The sequence below is a fragment of the Orcinus orca genome, chromosome 10 (genome assembly GCF_937001465.1).
Source record: "Orcinus orca chromosome 10, mOrcOrc1.1, whole genome shotgun sequence".
Classification (NCBI taxonomy): domain Eukaryota; kingdom Metazoa; phylum Chordata; class Mammalia; order Artiodactyla; family Delphinidae; genus Orcinus; species Orcinus orca.
Window position 1 is genome coordinate 31,168,657 of NC_064568.1, and position 20,120 is coordinate 31,188,776.

The 20,120-nt window shown below is 47.8% G+C and overlaps 1 protein-coding gene across 5 annotated transcripts in view; it reads right to left on the reverse strand.

The window, feature by feature from the left end:
- The window catches only part of FLNB (filamin B), a 138,480-nt gene that overhangs the window by 30,849 nt on the left and 87,511 nt on the right, over positions 1 to 20,120 (reverse strand). For 3 of the 5 annotated variants that reach the window (XM_004267955.4, XM_004267954.4, XM_004267953.4), the window contains exons 19-29: positions 18,110 to 18,227; positions 15,452 to 15,714; positions 13,597 to 14,194; positions 12,513 to 12,686; positions 11,346 to 11,508; positions 10,622 to 10,782; positions 6,972 to 7,139; positions 4,691 to 4,814; positions 3,507 to 3,663; positions 2,247 to 2,436; positions 1 to 248 (exon numbers count right to left, since the gene is read on the reverse strand). In XM_004267955.4, the coding sequence (XP_004268003.1) occupies positions 1 to 248; positions 2,247 to 2,436; positions 3,507 to 3,663; positions 4,691 to 4,814; positions 6,972 to 7,139; positions 10,622 to 10,782; positions 11,346 to 11,508; positions 12,513 to 12,686; positions 13,597 to 14,194; positions 15,452 to 15,714; positions 18,110 to 18,227 (2,364 nt within the window). Of the gene's footprint in view, positions 249 to 2,246; positions 2,437 to 3,506; positions 3,664 to 4,690; positions 4,815 to 5,840; positions 5,934 to 6,971; positions 7,140 to 10,621; positions 10,783 to 11,345; positions 11,509 to 12,512; positions 12,687 to 13,596; positions 14,195 to 15,451; positions 15,715 to 18,109; positions 18,228 to 20,120 lie in introns of all 5 variants that reach the window. The other 2 variants (XM_004267952.4, XM_049715243.1) reach the window with 1 other exon arrangement.

Here is a 20,120-nt window from a genome sequence, read left to right on the forward strand (position 1 = left end):
CATGACAGTGAAGGGGCTGTTGGGAATATCAACGCCACCAAAGCGCACGTAGATGACATAGGTGCCCGGCTTGGCGGCCGTGTAGAAAATGTCATAGGTGCCATCCTCATTCTCGATGACATCAGCCTCAGCCTCAGTGCCGTCTGGGGTCAGAACCGTGCAGGTCACTTTGCCTTTCCCGGCGGTCTTGGCGTCTACCACAAAGCCCACTTCCTCGCCAGTTTTCACAGTGGAGGCGATTCCAGGACCTGCAGAAAAGTTTAGGAGGAGAGAGTGGAAGCTTCAGCCATGGACAGCAGCCGAAGGCCCAAGAACAAATCACACACGTTCGTGTTGTATCTGTGAATGTTAGACCTTCAACTACCGCCGTGCAGAGGGATGTCCCAGAGATACCCTGGGGAAGATGCTGCTCCAGGGAGCATTCTATCCATTACTTATTAAATAAGGTGTATCTGCAAGTTCTGAGTGATAACCATGTGTTAAACCGGCTTTGCCAGCATTCAAGTGTATGGGGATGAAGGTCAACTTTCATCAGCAAACACATATTGGGCATTTTCTTAAGTGCCAGATACACACAAAGGTGAGCAAACCACAGCCTCAGCTCTCAATATGCTCAAAATCTAACAGGGCAGATGCATGCAGGCTGGACACCAAGAATGACAGCTCAATCTGTGTTGGAAACACCGAGGGGGGACTAAGTTATCAAAAAAATAATCAATGGTTCTTCAAAGAAGCATCCTGCAGCACATCTGTGGAAAGTTCTATGAATTTATATCCCAGGGTTGCCACATTGACAGAGGGCTTCCTGAGAAAGGGGAAATGGCTGAATTCTGAAGCCTGGGTACCCTTGGCTAGGGAAGACTTACAACCTCTGTCTCCAAATGATGACCCGTCTATCTGTCTGTCTCTCTGGCTTGTGGCACCCCTTTACTGAGGATCCACAGATCAGGGAGTGCAAAAAACTATGAATTAAAAGCACCCTGGCAGAAAAAAAAAAGCAAAGTGTGTAGAAGCGACAGGGAGTGATAAGAACATGCTGAGACAGTGAGTAGTAAGGGAAGACTGAAGTTTGGCGCTGAATGACAGACTGAGAGGTAGGGCCAAAGGAGCCCCCAGGCTGAGCAGAGTATCCTGCCTGAGCTGTGGGAAGGAGGAGAGCCTGGAAAGCCAGGAGGAAGTTCCCACCCAGTATTCACATGCCCTCAGGTTGGCAAAGACAATCCAGTTGTCTCTGGAACAGCACAGACCTAGGAGGTGGCAGACTGGCCATCGTTACAAAATTGCTCAGTCTTGTGCTGGATGAGCCAAAAAGCGCCAAGCTGAGCAATTTACAGCCTCACCCTGAAAGCCAAAAGATTTTCTCCTTTCAGAACAAGACGAGAGGGCTTCCCTGGTGACGCCTGCCGAGATGCAGGGGACACGGGTTCGTGCCCCGGTCCGGGAAGATCCCACATGCCGCGGAGCGGCTGGGCCCGAGAGCCATGGCCACTGAGCCTGCGCGTCCGGAGCCTGTGCTCCGCAACAGGAGAGGCCACAACAGTGAGAGGCCCGCGTATCACACACACACACACAAAAGAACAAGACGAGATATGAGAGAAATAGGACACATCCAGGGTGGACCTCTGTTTAGTTTTATTTAAAGAGAAGCAAATCAGTTTCACTTCAGAGATGGGGATTCATGGTTTGAAATCTGCTTGAAGCAACATCAGGGTTGCCCATGATATTCAATTGGTCATGTCTTAGAAATGGAAGGAACTGTTATGCTCTAATATTCCTGGAGAATTCCCGAGAGACTCAGACGTGAGTCCTGAGTGTTGAGGAAAAACCTAGATCCTTTCATGTGCTTCTCTAGCCCTGGCCTGAAATGCTCTTGAATATATCTCAAATAACTAAACCATCTACTCATGAAAGGCATAAATTTGATGCTTTTCATGGGAGCCACAGTTGAAATCGCAACAACTGAAATCTCCACAATCACCCACTTCAAAAGTAACTGTAATAGTTTCCATGTGCCTGGCACTGTGCTAAGCACTTTTCATGTCTGACCTCATCTAATCTCTGCAATAACAGTCTCTGATCCTTGGAAGAGCTTCTTGAACTTAAATGTTTTCCAAAAAGATCTTCCATCTAAGTCTGCCTGAGGCTAAGAGTGGTGGAGCATCTTGCCCTGATCACACAGCTATTAAGTGGCAGACGCTGGCTTTCTGATGCCAAAACACACGCTCCTGTCCTTGAGCTGCACTCACCGGTGGCCAGGCACTTGCTGGCATCGCCCGTCTGTGTGGCCCGGATGCGGTAGGGAGACAACGGGATGTCGTCCCCACCGTAGGTGACCCCAATCATATAACGTCCAGTCTTGTCGGGGATGTAGGTAACAGCGTATGTGCCGTCTTTATTATCATGGACAATGGCTCTTTTGGGTTTTCCCTCTTGGTCCTGTGGGTCACAGAGAAATGCTATTTAGGATGTTGTCATCAAGATGTAGAAACCATTCAGAGAAAACCTTGACAGATTTTGCTCATTAATTAATGCCTCTAGCGGGAGGAAAAAAGAATTACTGGCTTAATACATTTTGGGAGGTGGTGGGAGCAGAGGGTCATAGATCCCTTTAACACTGTGATGGACATGGTCAATTTTTAGTGAATTTTCTGTCAAGGGAACGAACAGTTTTAGCTCCAAATCCATCGAAATGTAGGGAGACAAGGGGGCAGAGGCTCCTGCTTCTGCACCAGCACCTTCACTCTCCCTTCCGTCTTTACTAATAGGAACCTAATTCTTAGCTAGGTATGCTGCTTCCAGAATACGAGACGCCACTTCCTAGTATCCTGGGCCACTAGGTACAGCCATGGGACTTATGACAAACGAGAAGAGAGTGGAAGTCTCATGAGGGACTTCTGACAGGGCTGCTTAAGAGAGCTGATTGAGTTGGAAGGTCCCATGGTCCCTTCTGCTCTCTTCCTCTTTCTGGCGTGCCATGTGGATTGGATGGCCAGAGCACCAGCAGGCTCATGGTCCATGAGGAGACCTTAGGGACAGAAGCCACACGTTAGGACACAGGAGCGGAGAGGTGGAATGGAGCCTGCTTCCTTGATAAGCACATAGCACCCAGGCGCCTTGCCCGGCCTCTGGGCCTGTCTAACAAGAGAGAACTATCCCATGTGTTTAAGCCACTCTTATTTGAGGGTTGACTGTGATATGCAGCAGAACTTAGTCTTAACTAATCCAAAGGGTAATTTTAAACATTCAAACAACAAAAGATAGGAATAGATATGATAGAGAGCAAAATATATGAGATTCACCAAAATGTGGTACTTGAAGCTATACTCTCAGACTTCTCAGGCAAGCCTGTTTCTTGTCCTGTACAATTACCGACTCTCTAGTGAGGAAATCAGACAAACATTTGTGTGAGGCTAGAAATTAGTTGTTAAAATCCTGGTTCTTATCCCTGGCTGCGAAATTAGGTCTTATTAATGAAGTTTGGCTCCAGAAAAATCATTCAAGGTTACCGTTATCTGAACAGCAAGCAGGCCTTCCCCGGCATCTCTGGCATCGATGGCAAACTCCACAGGCAGGCTGGCAGGCACACCATAGGTACTGAGGCCAGGGCCACTGGCGGTCACTTTGCTGGCATCGTATGTGGGAAGGACCTTGACCTTAAAGGGACTTGACAGACATACACACCCCAGTTCAGTATGGATACACTTCAACCCAGCTACATCTGACCTCTCTTACACAAGAGACTGGGATTGAGAGGGAGGATTTCTACAGCATATAAGACTTAAGTGCCAAATCCAGCAGAAATTTACAACCGTGTAACCATCATACAACAGACCAGCTTTCCATAAGTGCATTCCATGGGTTACAAACTAATTTCCAAATTAGTTTGGCAAACATGGGGTTAAACACATTTAACCCACTTTTGTTTTACTAACACAATGATCACCAAAATGGAAAGAAAAAATATTAAAACTGATGTTTCAATATTATCTTGTCCTCTTATTTTCTATTTTTAGTATGTTTTAGATGATACAAGACCTATTAGTCAAATACCACATAAATGTAATTTATAAAGTTTACCTTTCCACAGAGCTAGAGCTATATGTATACCTTCATGTAAAAATATGCACATTTGGGGTACAGGTGAAAATTTTAAATTCTAAGTATGATAAAAAAAATCTTTGGAGACTCTTCTGAGAGGTAAAGAACTTTAAGCAACATTTTTTCTATTAATAGGAATGAGGAACAGGTTTTTATTCAACACCTTCTGAGAATGCTATGGCCAACCAAATTCTCAATTAAGAAGTAAAAATTTTTGCCCTAATCAGAAAACAAGTTGCATGGTCACCAGAAAGAAGACCTTGATGAACTAACGCACTCCTTACTGTCAGCTCACCTTTACATTAAAGATGGCTGAAAGGAACAAATGCAGGGGGGGCACGAAGAGAGCAGGAGGCACAAACATCAAGGCTAGTGTATTTTAACACCTGTGCAGAGCACGCCGGTTCTCAGTGATGCTGATCAGATGGATGGCTGGGTAAACGAGTGGACGGATATGTGGATGGATGGATGCGTGGGTGGGTGCACAGATGGATGGATACATGGATAGATGAACGGATGGGTGGGCCACCAGAGCAGTGCTGGTCACCAGAGGGGTGGGCTTGAACCCCTTCCCTAAGTGACAGAAGCTTACCTACGAGGGATCTCTTCATCAGCATATTTAACAGAGACCATGTAAGGCCCCTCCTGGGACGGGGTGTAGGTCACTGTGTGTGTGCCATCCCCATTGTCCACCACGTTCACGGGCTCCACCAGACCTGAGAACAGAGGCGAGAGGGCTGAGGAACTGCCTGGCTTCCCCTTCACTCCACCTGGGCTGAGTTCATGAAGGATCACATTCATCCATGAGAGCTATTGGTTTCCACTGATAACACAAAGGCAAGCAGGCCATAATCAGAGGCCTAAGAAATCACAGGAGAAAGATTCCCCAATTCACAGCTGCAGAAATGACCCTGAGAGACACCTTTAGCTTTCTGTTGGCTGAACTACACTCCGTCGGACCTAGAGTATAATTAAGGAGACTGCCTGCACTTGTTGCTGGAGGGCATATGGTGAAGATGCTTGTTGCAGACATGCTAGCCTTTCAAGCTGGTTAGGCATGCTTGGGATGAGGTAATTTTACTCTACAGCCAAGAAAGGGTCAAAGAGTCCAGAACTCTGAACAGCAAAATTTAACCAATGGGCCAGCCAGTTAAAACTTGTATCCAGGGGCTTCCCTGGTCGTGCAGTGGTTGAGAGTCTGCCTGCCGATGCAGGGGACATGGGTTCGTGCCCCGGTCCAGGAAGATCCCACATGCCACGGAGAGGCTGGGCCCGTGAGCCATGGCCGCTGAGCCTGCACGTCCGGAGCCTGTGCTCCACAACGGGATAGGCCACAGCAGTGAGAGGCCCGCGTACCGCAAAAAAAGAAAAAACCAAAAAAAACTTGTATCCACCTCTGAGCAAACACCATCATGGCAGCAGCATGCTGGGTGTAGGGTGCAGGGCAGGTGAGGTGCTGATCTCATGAGGGTGAGAGGGCTCTCAATGTGACATCTGCAGGGGATGGTTAGAGGTCACTTTAAAGCATAATCAAGGCATGCATTAGGTTGGTAGATTCTAGATCCCAGTTCTGAACCTGAGTGTCAGGATGCATCAGCTGAAGGGTAGGTAGATTAATCAAAGTGTGGCATACTCATTAAGCAATGCACATGAGGCAGGTACGAGGCAATTTCAGAGTTAAGGCCAGCAAGAGACATTCGGGTTACGTAAATCAGAGCAGCAGCTAATAGGAAAATGCAAACCTGTCTCCATAAAGTCACCCTTCAGGTCCCGTTTAAAGAACTCTGACATGGCTTTCAAGGGGCTGAGCCTTGACTGGGAATCCGTCTCATCAGCTAAAATTAAAAGGCTGTTATTTCAGAGTCCTCTGTAATAGACGTAGATATCTCAGCAAAGCTTTTCTCTCTTTCTCCCCTCTGCCCTGCCCTGTCTCTCTCTCTCTCTCTCTCTCTCTGTCCCTCTACCCCGCCCCCACCACACACACACACAGGTCTTGAAGCTCAGTAACTTTGTGGAATCAGATTCCAGCCCTGTGACTTCATTTCCCCCAAAACCATTTCTGCTCTGAGCTTCAAAGGGCATAACCTCCTGCTGAAACCCATTAAGGAGAAAGTTCCTCTTCAAAGAAGGAAGCCCTCATTTGCCACTTCTGTGAAGCCAAGAACACATCACTGAGTAAAAATCCAGATAAGTTAAGATATTAGGCAGAGAATGGCACATTTTAAATGCTGGAAGAGGAAGTGTGATCACCTACTGAAAAAGGTAAATTTCAACGCACATCAGGGCTTGTCCCAAAATGGCCTGCTAGCCTCACCCAACCCAAATTCCAGGCTGCGAAAGGGGAGGCCAAGTTGCCAGCAAAGCCCATTCCCTAAGAGACCACCTCTCTCCAGGGAGCTGGGACAATGACAAAGCTACGTGTCACATGGGCTGAGTATTGCTCATTTCCAGAAATCTGGGGTGTGTTCCCACATGAGCACCAAATCCAACACCCACGCAAATCCAGACCCACCCCAGTCACCTCACAAATGCTGAAACACATCATTAAGCAGTTGCGATAATTTTACATGTGAGAGCCCAGATACTACTTGCTTCATCTTTCTACTTTCAAAAAATAAAACAAAATTTTAAAAAGACATTTAGGGTCATATTATTAAATGACAGAAAAGACAGGCCGCCGGAAAAATAACAGGGCTGCCAATTTTTTAAGCATAAACTTCTACAGTTTAGCTAGAACATGGAGCAATAAAGTAATTTAAGAAATTTAACCTAAAGTTCATGACTAAACTCAAAAGCAAAGTGCCTGCTCTGGGTCATGGCTGCCCCAGTCCAGGGCAGGTGAGTGTCGGCAGGAAGGCAGGATGTGTACTTACCTCGTGGGCCCATGACCCTCACTTCCAGTGGGGCCAGGCCAGCCTTGCTGCTGTCCACCGTGAAGGACTGCAAGACACGAGCTCGGACACCCGAGCCCACCCCAGGGCCAGCGATCTTGACCTTGCTGGGGTCCACAACATCCTTCACAGGAACCCTGAAGGGGCTGCCTAGAAAAGAGGTCACAGGATTCTAAGTACAGCCCCCCCTAGTGCCTGGAGACCCTCCTTGTGTGCACCCAGAATTGCACCATTGCTCTACCCAGGCCCTCACTTACACCAGCCCCAGTCAGTTTCTCCTGCCTTGCTGTGTTGTGCACCCAAGTGCACCTACTGTGTACAGACATGGCACCAGGTTCTGGGCCCAGAGTGCTTAACAGCTCTCCAGGAACCCCATGCGGGAGAAGGATGAGGTAAGCAAGTCACTGTAACATCATACACAACCCATGTTGGGGACTTGTACAAGGTGTTGGTGGAGCACTCAGAAGACGATGAATCTGGTCTCTGGGAGACCAGAGGACGCTTTCCAATAACATATGAGACATATGGGTGAGCAGATGTCACTGAGAAGGGTTTCAAGCAGAGAGACTGGCATGTGCAAAGGCCTGGAGGTGAGGGAGAAGACAGGCTGTTGAAGGAACTGAAGGAACTGAGTGGTGGAAGGAAGGCATGGAGAGGACTGCAGGCTGTGCAGTCCACATCCAACATCCTCTCCCATAAAAGGCTCCTCAGGGGCCCCTGGACTCCTGGCCCTGCAACGTAGCTGGCACCGCCCTCCCACCACCACTCATGGCTTTCTTGGTTCCCTGGCCATTTGGGTGAAGCCTTGCTTTCTCCCTGAGTGTAAGCTGTGGTCCCCCTGCATGGCTGACCCCACCGCTGACACTGGGGCCCTCTGACTCTTTGAGGGTATTGATTTTAAAGACTGATGAAGCATGGGAAAGGCAGGGGGATTGGAATTTGAGAAAAGCACTAAACACAGAAACAGCAACTGGGCCAGGACCCTCATGGATTCCTCTACCAAGGGAGACCAAGTAAGACTTCCCCAGAGGTGGGCCAGAAACAGGGCCCCCAGCACCCCCAGCGCCATGCCTCAGGCTGCCAAGTCCATCACCCAGGGGCAACACCCATCTCCTGCAGAAGTTCTCATCCTCCCTGTGACGCCTGGTAGTTAACGATGTCTAACTGCCACAGAAGCCGAGGTCTCTCTGCTTTGTATCCTAGAACATTGTACTTTGTAGAATCAGGGGTGGCAAATAACACAGATCACACAAAGAACCAAGGCCCTGGCTTTTTTAACAATAGCAGGGCTTCAATGGTATCTGATTTCTTGGTTAATTGAAATCAATGGCTGACCCTGGCAGAGACAAGCACCACGCTCCATGCTGGAGTTCAGTGATACAAAAGGGAGTTTTATGTTAAAGAGAGATCGTTGAGGATTTCAGTATCAAGAAGTGATGGCAATGAACTAACTTTGAAGCCAGTCTCCAAGGTGGCCTCCAATGGAAGTGGTCTGAACTCAGCATGAAGTAGCCAAGAACCAACAAGGTAACTTTAGGTCTAGAGTGGCAGATACCAGGCAATCTATGCCACTCTCCCATTCTGTGCTCCAGGCAGACATGATCAATCAATCACAGCAGCCTTTCTTCCTGACGCAGTCATCCCACTTAATCCAGTGGTCAAAACAGCCATCACCAACAGACCACAGCTGACCCACCAGAGGAAACCTGGATATGCCATCGCGGGTAAGACAGGATACTTGGTTAAAAATAACCCTACTACGGGTTTGTGTCAGGCCAGGAAAAACCAGGCTAATATTTAACCAACCAGAATTGCTATGAAAGCAAATTAGAAGCTACCAGGTTGTTGAATGTTTCACAGCAGAGCCTCATGCGCTACCTTTGCTATGAAGCCTGACACTAAGACAATCAACCAACGCTTTACTGAATGACTCTGACTGGGAAAATTCTGGGGTCCAGGAGAAGTTGGCATTTGGCTCTGGAAGGCAAAAGAGCCTGAAAAGTAAAAAAGAGGCACCATCTACATCTGATGAAAAAAACCCTAAATGGGTCTCTTTCTGTTGTTATGCTCCAAGTTGGCCATTCGCTTCAAGCTTGTGCATCAGCCACAGGGGCCCAACCTCTCACCCCCTTCTGCAAGGGGGATTCCGAAGCTGATGGCATCCACCAGATTTTCTCAATAAAGTCAAAATAGTTTTGTTGCCTCCACTACCAGGAAATGCTCATCCCACTACTGCCTGCCTGGTGGGAGCCACCAGGTCATCTGCCCTGGCAACAGCCTTCTACCCATTCTCCAAGCTCTATTCTCCCATCCCATGAAGTGCACAGTTGCAAAACTCCAAAAGGTCCTCTTGGCTCTGTATGGTCCCTGAGCCCCGCTCTCTTTCTTTGTGAACACTTGGCAGGAAACTCACAGACGGCAGGAGCTTTGTCTCGTCTGTGGCTGAATTCTCCCTGACTAGTGATTATAGGAATTAAAAACTCTATATTGGAAGAGCTGCAAGGACAAGTTTGAGGAGAAATGTCATTTTAAATGAATTATGGCTTCAATGAACATCTGAGTAGAATGAGTTTGAGTTGAATTTCAATGCTTTCTGATCAATGTGAAAAAGGAGGAGCGAGCGTGAGTGCGAGTGTGTGTACACATCTGCACATGATACGGGGAAAGAGCAGACAGAGTCAGGAAAGCATGTGGTCAGTGGACACTCCAGCTTCCTGGAAGTCAATCCACAAACCTGAAAGTAGGGCCCTCAGCCTGCCCCTTCCTCTCTCTGTCTCATCCTGGCTTATGGCCTTCAGAACAACACTGCCCCACCCGAGGTTTCTCCTGCTCTCACCACACATGAGACAAGGCATAAGGTGACTCAGGAGCAGCCCTGGAGTCCTTAGACTTCCATCCACACCTTACCACACACTCACCTACCCTTCTAGACGTGTGTTGGGTGGCAACCATTTCACTATATAAACAGAACTAGAATCTATGGAAATTCCCCTGCTGGAGCATGAAAGTTGGAGGGCCCTTCACTATTTAAGTCATATTTTTTTAATGTTTGAATAATTTATAGCAGTGGTTCTCAACTACAGGTGATTTTGTCCCCTAGTGGATATCTGACAATATCTGGACACATTTTTGGTTGTCACAAAATGGGCTAAAAAAATACCATACAATGAACAGGAAATTATTATTATTATTCCTATTTTACAGTAAGTGTACATACTACATCATTAAACAGAAATTAATATATAAGACCCTGAATTTGTGTGTCATTATCAGCTACCAGGACTGTCAATGGAAAACAGAAAACAAGATGTGTATAAGACGAATAAGAACTAACCACAAAATAAAGTGAAGATTTTCAACTTTGTAAAGAATCACCTTTCCTTTAAGATCTAGGTCCTTCAACATGTGAACAATCATTTTCAGTTAAAGCTCCAAGCCAATGGTTTTTGGCATAATACTGGTCCTCTTAGGAGTTGGGATATACTTGGAGATGCAGCCCTAAGGAAAATTCTCACTTTGCAGCTACTACAAATATCAGACAGTTTTTCCCATTCAGTGAGACAAGCAAAATCAAACCCACTTTCATGCAAAAATCAATAATTCTTTGGGTGCCCTTCAGAAGGATAGCTTACCGGGGATGTGGGCTCCTCCATATGTGATATTCACGTCGTAATCCCCTGGAGCAAAGGGGATGTACTCAGCACTGCAACTGCCATCTTTGTTGTCTCTGCAGTTTATCTTTGACTCCGATGGTCCCTCGACAGTTATGCCAAGACCCCCAATTCCTGCCCCTCTGGAAAGTGTGAGTAAAAAGGCCAAGTTGTACTAGTGGTTCATGCCAGTCTGCTTATTTCCAAAATTCCTTTAAAATCCCTCTATAAACTATCCCATTTCGCCAACCAGAAACAGTGTAATATAAATAAAAACGGCTTCGACCCTTCCTTTCCAATGCTTATCCTTCATCGTTGCATTGGCTGGGTCTGAAAGAACAATTCAGGTATGACACTTGTGACCAGTTTTAATAGGAATACTTCTAATATTTCATTTAAATATGAAATTGGTTCTATATTTTTGAATTATCACGTTAAGTAGCTTCCATCTAGTCCTGGTTTGTTCAGCAGTTTTATGACTATTATCAAGTGCTTTTTGGTACTTTTAAAAGCATACTTGGTCTTTCTCTGTAATATATGTCTCTATGGAAGAAGACGCCTCACATATGAAATACAAAGCCTCCCAAAAGTTGGGAGACCATGATACATATGGAGGATACACCTATAAAACTTCCTGAAAGCAGTTAAACTACTTAGGGCTACTCCTTTTACAGAGTCAACACACAGATCCCAGGACCTTGCTTACCTGGTAACCACAGTAAAGACGTTGGGTTTGTTGGTAAAGGCCTCTTTCAATCCAGGTCCTTGAGCTTGAACCCGAGATGGCTGGCAGCCTTCAGTTACAGCCACTTTAAAGGGACTGTTTGGGATGGGCACATCATCATAGGTCACCTCCACTACATGGAGGCCTGTTCAAAACAACATATAGAAACATATTTGCACAGGAGTCACTTGTGGCAAATAATACTCTAGCAGTCAAGTCTATGTGTTATCCCATGTTATTCGAAAAGAACAGGTTGAACAAACAGCAAAGTTGGTATGATTTGATTTTTTTAAAAAACACAAACTGTTTGCGCTTTTGTTCACTTGGCAGTCACATACCACCCCCCATCCCCCAACACACACGCAAGGCCTCTCCTCCCAGCAAATATCACTAAGTCTACTTTGAAGACAGTCATCTTAAACACACCATCCTGATTTGAGAAAACTCCACCTAGCCACTAACCGAAAGACAAAGAGAAACCCATGAAATAGAACAGACAAGCATCCACGAAAAGAAAGTGAACATATCTATACCATAAAGTTTAGGGATTATATATCCAGATAATGAGGACATATGGTGCTTTTATTTTTTTTATGCTTTATCAAAATTTTAAATTAAAAAATTTAATTTTAAAATTTAAATTCTTAATATTCAAGAAAGAAATTACTTATGTTAAAAAAATCGCACAGGGAATTCCTTGGTGGTCCAGTGGTTAGTACTCCATCCTTCCACTGCTGGGGGTTGGGGTTTTGATCCCTGGTCGGGGAACTAAGATCCCACAAGCCACGGGGCACGGCCAAAAATAAATAAATAAACAAAACAGGAGGTAAAAATTAAGGGAGAACTTTCCCCCTTCAGGAAAAAAAACTGCACAAACGAGCAACATGCCATGACATCACCCCATAACCTGCTCAGATGAGGCTGAGGCTGAACACAGCCCAACTGCTACACAACAGGGCCAGCACGCCCGGCACTGAGCAACAGGTGGCTCTGTCCGGGAGAGAGGTTTCCACATTTCCCAGTCACTGTGCACGTGCTTCTGCTGAGACGGTCAAAGCACGTGGGGCAGGAGTTAGCGCCAGCCACCGGGAGGAAGCAGCCCCGCAGAGCTCTGAACGAGGGTCCTGTTCCAAGGAGAAGTCAACTCACCCTTCTCGAAGGGCGTGTATTCCACCTGGTAGGTCCCATCAGCATTGTCTGTGACGAAACACTCGGTGGAGGCCCCTGAGGGGTTGGCAATATGGGCCTTGATGTGGTCGCCTCCGACCTGCGTCAGGGGCCGTGAGTCGACCGTGAAGTCGGTGGTGGCTTCCCGAAACACATCTGCGGAGCAATCACACAGATAAGAATGTCGCTGTCCCCTCAGTGTCAGGAGCAAACCCAAGAGCCAAGGCTCTCGGCACTTCAGAACACACTCGTTTAGGTGATCGCAGACAACCGGTTTCTCCGACTCGGAATCAGGAATATTAATGCCTCCCCACCTTCAGTCTCCTTGGCAAAAGAAGCTTCTTCCTAAGCCAAGTAACAGCACAACTGCCTGCACACTTCTTGGGACAAAGGTGGGATCTAGGACAGGTTAAAGGCTGAAGACAGCAAGTGTGGTATTAGCCAGCAGTACGTTTTAAACCTTTTTCAGTTAAGTGCCAAAAATGCAATATGTTGTTTCCACATTTAAAGAGAAAAAAAACAGGGGCTTCCCTGGTGGCACAGGGGACACGGGTTCGAGCCCTGGTCTGGGAGGATCCCACATGCCGCGGAGCAACTAAGCCCGTGCGCCACAGCTACTGAGCCTGCGCTCCGCAACAAGAGAGGCCGCGACAGTGAGAGGCCCGCGCACCACAATGAAGAGTGGCCCCAGCTCGCCGCAACTAGAGAAAGCCCTCGCATGGAAACGAAGACCCAACACAGCCAAAAATAAAAATTAATTAATTAATTAATTAAAACAAAAAACACAAACAAGATTTCTGGCTTTGTCAGGAAAAAAAAATAGGGAAAATCTGCTGACAGTGTTGGGAGTGTGAAGAAACAGAAAGCTGGGGTTGGGCAGCAGAAACACCACATGCTCACCCCTTCACTCTGCTCCCCTCTACTGCTCCCTGATGCAGAGACCACAGGTGAGTTATCTTCTACCTGGCCCGACCCCTATAGTCATTTGAGTTTGCAGCCCTGACTCTCTGAGCTTCCAGTGAGCCCCTGTTACTTTGGCAGCCACCCTCTTTTTCATGAAACCCACCTTTTCCTTCTATTCCTGGCCCAAAGACTTTGACCCTGCTGGTGTCCACGGCAGGCTCCACCTTGACCCTGGCGGGGAAGTGCGGTACAAGCTCACCGCCGTACTTCATAGTCAGCGTGTACATGCCGGCGGTCAGGGGCACGTAGGTCACCGCATAGGTGCCGTCTTTGTTGTTCTCGATACAGACTTCAGCTTTCGCCCCCGAGTCCGAGACGGCTTCCAGGCCCAGGGCCCCCGGGCCTGCTTCTGAACAGTCCACGCTAAGCAGCCCTGCCTCGCCCACTTTCCCATGCTCCAGCCCTGGGCCCGATGCCACAACTTTGGAGGGATCAAACGGCATTTCAATGTCAGCTTTGAAGGGAGAACCAGGTATGTGGACTTCTTCAAAGAGGATGTTGACGAAGTACTCCCCGGGCTTTGTTGGGAGGTAGGAGACGGAGCAGGTCCCGTCGCCATTGTCCGAGCATTCAATTTTGGCCTCACAAGGACCTTCCACGGTTAGGCCCAAACCTCCAGTTCCAGCTCCTTTGGTGTCGATGATGAACTCGGCAGGCTTGCCCACAAGACCACCTTCAAGGCCAGGACCGTGGGCCTTCACCTATTTGGACAAAGAATAAAAATCAGACTCTGCCCGAAACTGGTATCGCTGCTCAGCCAGCACCGCTTTCAACAGCCAAGCCTGCCATCGGCAGTGAACTGCCCCTCGATGAAGTGGTCCTTCTCCCTGGGGCCTAATGTGTCACACACACTCACCCACAGCACTGAGTTACTGCCACAAGCAGTGGATGCTGCAAACGGCTGAGAAAGGGAGACCTGGCGGTGAACTCATGCAACACGGAAGGGCATGTCAGAGGCATGGCTTTCTCTCTCCTGCCAGGCTCGGCTCGAGGGCTGGAGCTGGACACCTAACATCTAGTCCAACAAACACACTCGGGTTTCCTGGGTTGAACGCTCACTGAATGGCTTTCATGGACCTCACTGTTGCTTTGGCTGCTATACCTCCCTCAACAAATTCTGAATAATAAAAAACTGAACTATAATGGTGAATACATGTCATTATATGTTTGTCCAAACCCATAGACTGTATAACACCAAGAGTGAACCCTAATGTAAACTATGGACTTTGGGTGACAACGATGTTGACATACGTTCATCCATTATAACGGGTGCACACCACTCTGGTGGGCGATGGTGATAATGGAGAGGTTATGCATGAGTGGGGGAGGCGGGATCTGGGAAATCTCTGTGCCTTCCTCTCAATTTTACTATAAACCTAAAATTGCTCTAAAGAATAAAGTCTAATGAAAAAATTAAAAAATGAACAAACATTAAAAAAAAACCACTTGCTTTTAAAAGAGGGAGGGGATGAGGCTTTCATCTCTTATCCAACAAATAACACAGTTTTATAGGATTCATGCCCTTCAAAACACCGGAAATAGTCTCAAACCCTTGACTCAGGGCTACTAGGAAGAAATGATAATGAGTAGAACATATTTTTGTACTTCATTCTAATAGCTCACCGTGTGTGCCAGATGCCAGACTGAGGCCTCCACACCCACCATCTGACCTCACCCTTACAGGCTCACTTTGAAGCAAGTACCATTACCATGCTGACAAATGAAGGACAGGAGTCCCTCACCAAAGCCTCACAGCCAGAGTGAGAGAAGGAGTAGGGCTGGGACCCAGCTGCCAAGGGGACCCTTCATGCTGGATTGTAGGAGAGAGAACTACGGAGAACGGGCTGTCATCACGAAACAATTATCTAAAAGGTCTTTGCTGGGCAGAACCAGAGGACTAACTATATGTTATTATCTGCCAACAGGGGACAAGTTCTGGAACAAAAATGAAAGCTGACCTTGGTGGGATCAGGCGGCAGCGAGGCCTCCACCGTGTAAGGGCTCCCGGGCACGGGGTGTCCGTCGTAAGTCACGTCAACAGCATACAGCCCCTCCTCCCGGGGAATGTACTTGGCCGTGCTGCTCTCCCGGCCCGTCACGGGCGCCACCAGGCATGGCACAACCTTCCTCGAGGGGCTCAGGATCGTCACGTCCAGCTTCCCCTGACCTCCCGCTCCCCTGCTGTCAATGGCGAACTCCTGATCCTTCCCAACTTCGACTCCTGGAAAAAAGGAAACAAGCCAAAGGGATGAGCTGACCCTGCAGCAAAAACACAGCTGAGGGCAGAGATGGTTCCTTGGACACAGGACGTCTTCTCAGCCTCTACAACAAACACTGGCTGATGCAGGACAAGAGGCAAGACCGAGTAAGAATAATCACCATTCTGGCCTCAATAACAACCAGTACAAGAACATTAATTAATTCCTTATGATAATAATAATGATAGCCATCATTCACTGAATGCATTTTACATACCAGGCATGAGGACGGCATATCATCTCCTTTCATTTTCAACACAATGCTACAGGGTATTTATTAGTAACCAAGGAATTTAACAGAAGGGGAAACTGAGGCTCACGGGGGTTAACTGACTTGCCTGGGGTACATACATATCCACCAGACCACAAAGCTGGGACTCAGATCTAAATTTACTTGACCCCGTAATCTGCAGTAAGTTATAACCTGATACTGTTGTCTCTTCTTTAATTACTTTTGGTGTTAACTTTATATCAAAACACTCCCAGAAGCCAATGTTTTATTTACTAATTCTTGGCAGCAAATTCAATCCTACAGCCAAGAACGCAAAAGTCACAGGGTTGGCCGATGCAGAGGCACTGAAGCAAACCCTGAGAACTGACTCTCTGTATTGTGCTGATACATGAAAGGTCTTTGCAAAGCAGGGCCACAGAAAACCCATGTGTTACCTTTGACAAAAACAAGGAAAGGACTCTGAACCAAAACAAAAGCACTGGGAGCCTAGGGTCCCCACCACAACCCAGGCAAGTCCTGACTTGGGCAATACAGGGCCTGCCAAGATGAACAGTTTCAAGCCACAAGCAAAGAGGTCTCGGAGCTCCACATCCCAAAGACTTTTCCTAATTGGCATCATACTTTTCCTAGTTTGGAGTCAAAACCCTCGGTGTCTTGGAGAAAGGAGTAACCAGGAGACATGTTAAGGATTAGACAGTGACTATTCTTATGCTTAGAGCTGGCTGCTGCCAAGGAACAAAAACCAACATCGGGCTCTCGCTTCAGAGCCCCCGGAGCTGGGAGCTGGCCTCACTCACAACTCGTACATTTGGGTCACAGGGCACCGAAGGTGCTCACCGAGGGTCCCGCTGAGACCTGGAGAAACCCACAGAACAAGAGGCCTGCCCTGAGGGTGTGCACAGAGCCCCACGTGACCCTGAAACCAGGAGACCATGTACCACTGAGATGCAGCCAGGCTGTGGCCGTGCCAACAAGAGGATGGAGGCGTGAACGTTCTCTAACATTAACGTTCTCTGACGCAAAAAGGCAGGCTGAAGACCCATGGGTATTGCAGGGTAACTTCAGTGCAAAGTAAGCGTTGCCAAACATTTTCTGCTGGCACTAAGTATGTGCAGACGCAGAAAGAAGATGTGCGAGGACAGAAACTAAACTGGTAACTTTGGTTAACCCTATAGGGAGTGGGAAAGGTAATGCTTCAAGTAGAACATATTCTTGTCTGTGATGTCTTTTTTTTTTTTTTTTTTTTTTTGCGGTACGCGGGCCTCTCACTGTTGTGGCCTCTCCCGCTGCGGAGCACAGGCTCTGGACACGCAGGCTCAGCGGCCATGGCTCACGGGCCCAGCCGCTCCGCGGCACGTGGGATCCTCCCAGACTGGGGCACGAACCTGTGTCCCCTGCATCGGCAGGCGGACCCCCAACCACTGTGCCACCAGGGAAGCCCCTTGTGATGTCTTTTAGATGAAAAATGGATTTTTGTATGACCTGTGTAAAAAATACTTTTATGATCACGTGTTAAACTTGACAAGCTGAGTGACAAGTACATGAGTGTTCATATTGTACTATTCTCTTCACTTTTTCATTTATTCATTCAGTTATTTCTTCTATTTAAATGAGCTTGTACTAATAAGATACCTGACAAGCTAAAGGAATATCCAGACTGGGGTGGGGAAATGCACTGTAGTTGTGGTTTCTGAGAGCCCGTAAGTTGGCTTTTATGCTTGACCCTAAGGTGGATTCAGTGGCCAAGGAGTGTTGGCACAATAGAAATTTGTCAGAGGGCAACATGCCCCAAATTCTCTGTCATAAAAACTTTCTGCTGTGATGCCAGCAGTTACCGAGGACTGACTATGACCCAGCTCCTGAATTATTAGCTCATTTAATTCTCACAATATTCCCTTGAGTATTCTTCCCCCACCTCCACGGAACAAATGAGAAAACGGAGGCTTGGTGAGGTGAAGGGGCAGGTAGGGTCACAGAGCTACTCCACGGGATAGCCCTAATTCAAACCTGTCTGTCTGACTGCAAAATCTCATATGGCAGAATTTGCTTCCCTGCAAATTGTCTTTGAAGGGGATGTAACTGCTCTTCAATGACCCATCTCCCCCCACCATTCATGACGCACTTACTGTTTTCCAGCCCATTAATTTTTATCCTGCTCAGATCCAGCGGAGCGGCCACGCCCACCGTGAAAGGGCTTTTAGGGATGGGATCGCCACCGTATGTAACCAGAACCTGCATGCTGCCCTGGAATGAGAGAGAAAACCGAGGACACGTTTGGGTACCAACATCCTACCTTGCCGTTTCAACCTGCCTTCCAGGTCTTTCATTCTTCCCAGAGACACAGGGTATAAGACTCCAGCTGATTCAGAAAGCATCTCAGATATATTTCTCTAAGTTTTTGGGCTCCATGGCAAGAATGACAGAGAAATCAGACGAAAAAGAGCAACTAACAACAACAGGGACAGCTTAATGAGCACACCATGCTCATCCTTTTAAGCATTTCCTTAATTCAATCTCAGAACGGTCCTAAGAGGGCGTTCCCGCTGTTCTTACCATCTTTCCAGGAGATGAAACTACAGCTCAGGAAGGTAAAATCACTTGCCCCAGTGCAAGAGCGGGGCCTCATGCCCACGGTACCCAAACCTGTGTCAGTCCTAGCCGCTCTGCCATGTTACCTCCCCACCCAGCTAAACAACCAGCCCTGGCCATAGGCAAAGCAGGGAGGCCAGGGGGCCTCTAACCGAACAAAATCTTTTGTCTCCATGTCCTGGGATTTCAGGCCACTAGGCTGCGAAATGAATTTGCAAGAGTTTGCCTGGGGCTGTTCTGAGACCACTGCACTGTATCGAAACTCGCGCATCTATGGCAATGAAAGAAAAGTTGCCAGTGTGAAGGCAGACTGAGCCTGTGGGGTTGGCAGTCCCCTCGCCAGCAGCCCCGAGGCCATGGAGGCACAGCGCGGCCAGTCCTGGCCCACTCGCTGCTGGCTTCCTCTCTCCACGGTCGGCTGAGTCCCCTCCCTCCAAACCAAGGCTCCATGAAAGCCCACAGCTGTCTCAGTAGATTAAGGCCCTCCTCACCTCAAATGTCTGGGCATCACCTAAGAGGATGTGGGAAGGGAAGAAGCAAGGGGGAGGGAGGGCTGATTCCTTGCAGGAATACAGAGGGCTCGCTAACATTCAGTCCCTGCTGAAAGCTGTCACGGACCAAGTGTTAAAGGGTGTAGCTTTTGGCCTATGAATATTTTCTCACATTCCTTGTGTAATAAAGAAGGAGGGAAAAGACAAGACAAAAATTAGTGGCATCAATGAAGGAGGGAGGACTGACTTTCCAGGATGTATTAGTACTGCACACAAAACCAATGAGCCCACTATCTGAAGAGTATAATATCTCATGGCAAGATGTACGTGGTCACATTCAACAAAGCGGGGGCTGGTTTGTTGCTTCAGCCCTCAAGGCATTGCCAACATGCCAGCTCTTCCCGAGGGTATGCCCCCAAACCCCGAACTCCTCGAGGGCTAGGCCTCCCAGCTAACCAAGGGTCCCGGAAAAACCTTCTCCACCACCTACTAGAATTCAGGAGACCACTTCTCTGGAGTGCCAAAGGAGTGAGGGGAAAATCCTCTTTCAGTTAAGCCCATCTGTCCCATGAAAGAAAGCATATTCTCATTACCAGTTATACAAAACACAACGAAACTGAGACAGGAAATTAACTGTACCTTAAATAACCTAATGAGGGGGAGAAAGAAAGCTTAAGAGATTTACACCTGCGATGGCCTGTAGCATTTCAAGATTTCCTCTGAGGCCCCAGCCAAGGAACGGCCTATGCATTTTCCCCAGGAGGCTAGGCAGTGAGGAAGATCTGAGCAGTGACCACCAGTGCATTTCAGAGACTTTGCTGACGGCCACACAGTTGTATTTTATTTATTTTGGGGCCACACCACACGGCACGCGGAACTTCCCCGACCAGGCATTGAACCCACGCCTCCTGCAGTGAAAGTGCGGAGTCTTAACCACTGGGAAGTCCTGCCAGATGGGTTTATCCTCTCCCTTCCAGGCTTCTGAGACCTTCATCTCATTCTGCACGAGACCCACGAGGAAAGGACCGAGAAAGCTACCCACAGCCCCCTCCTCCAG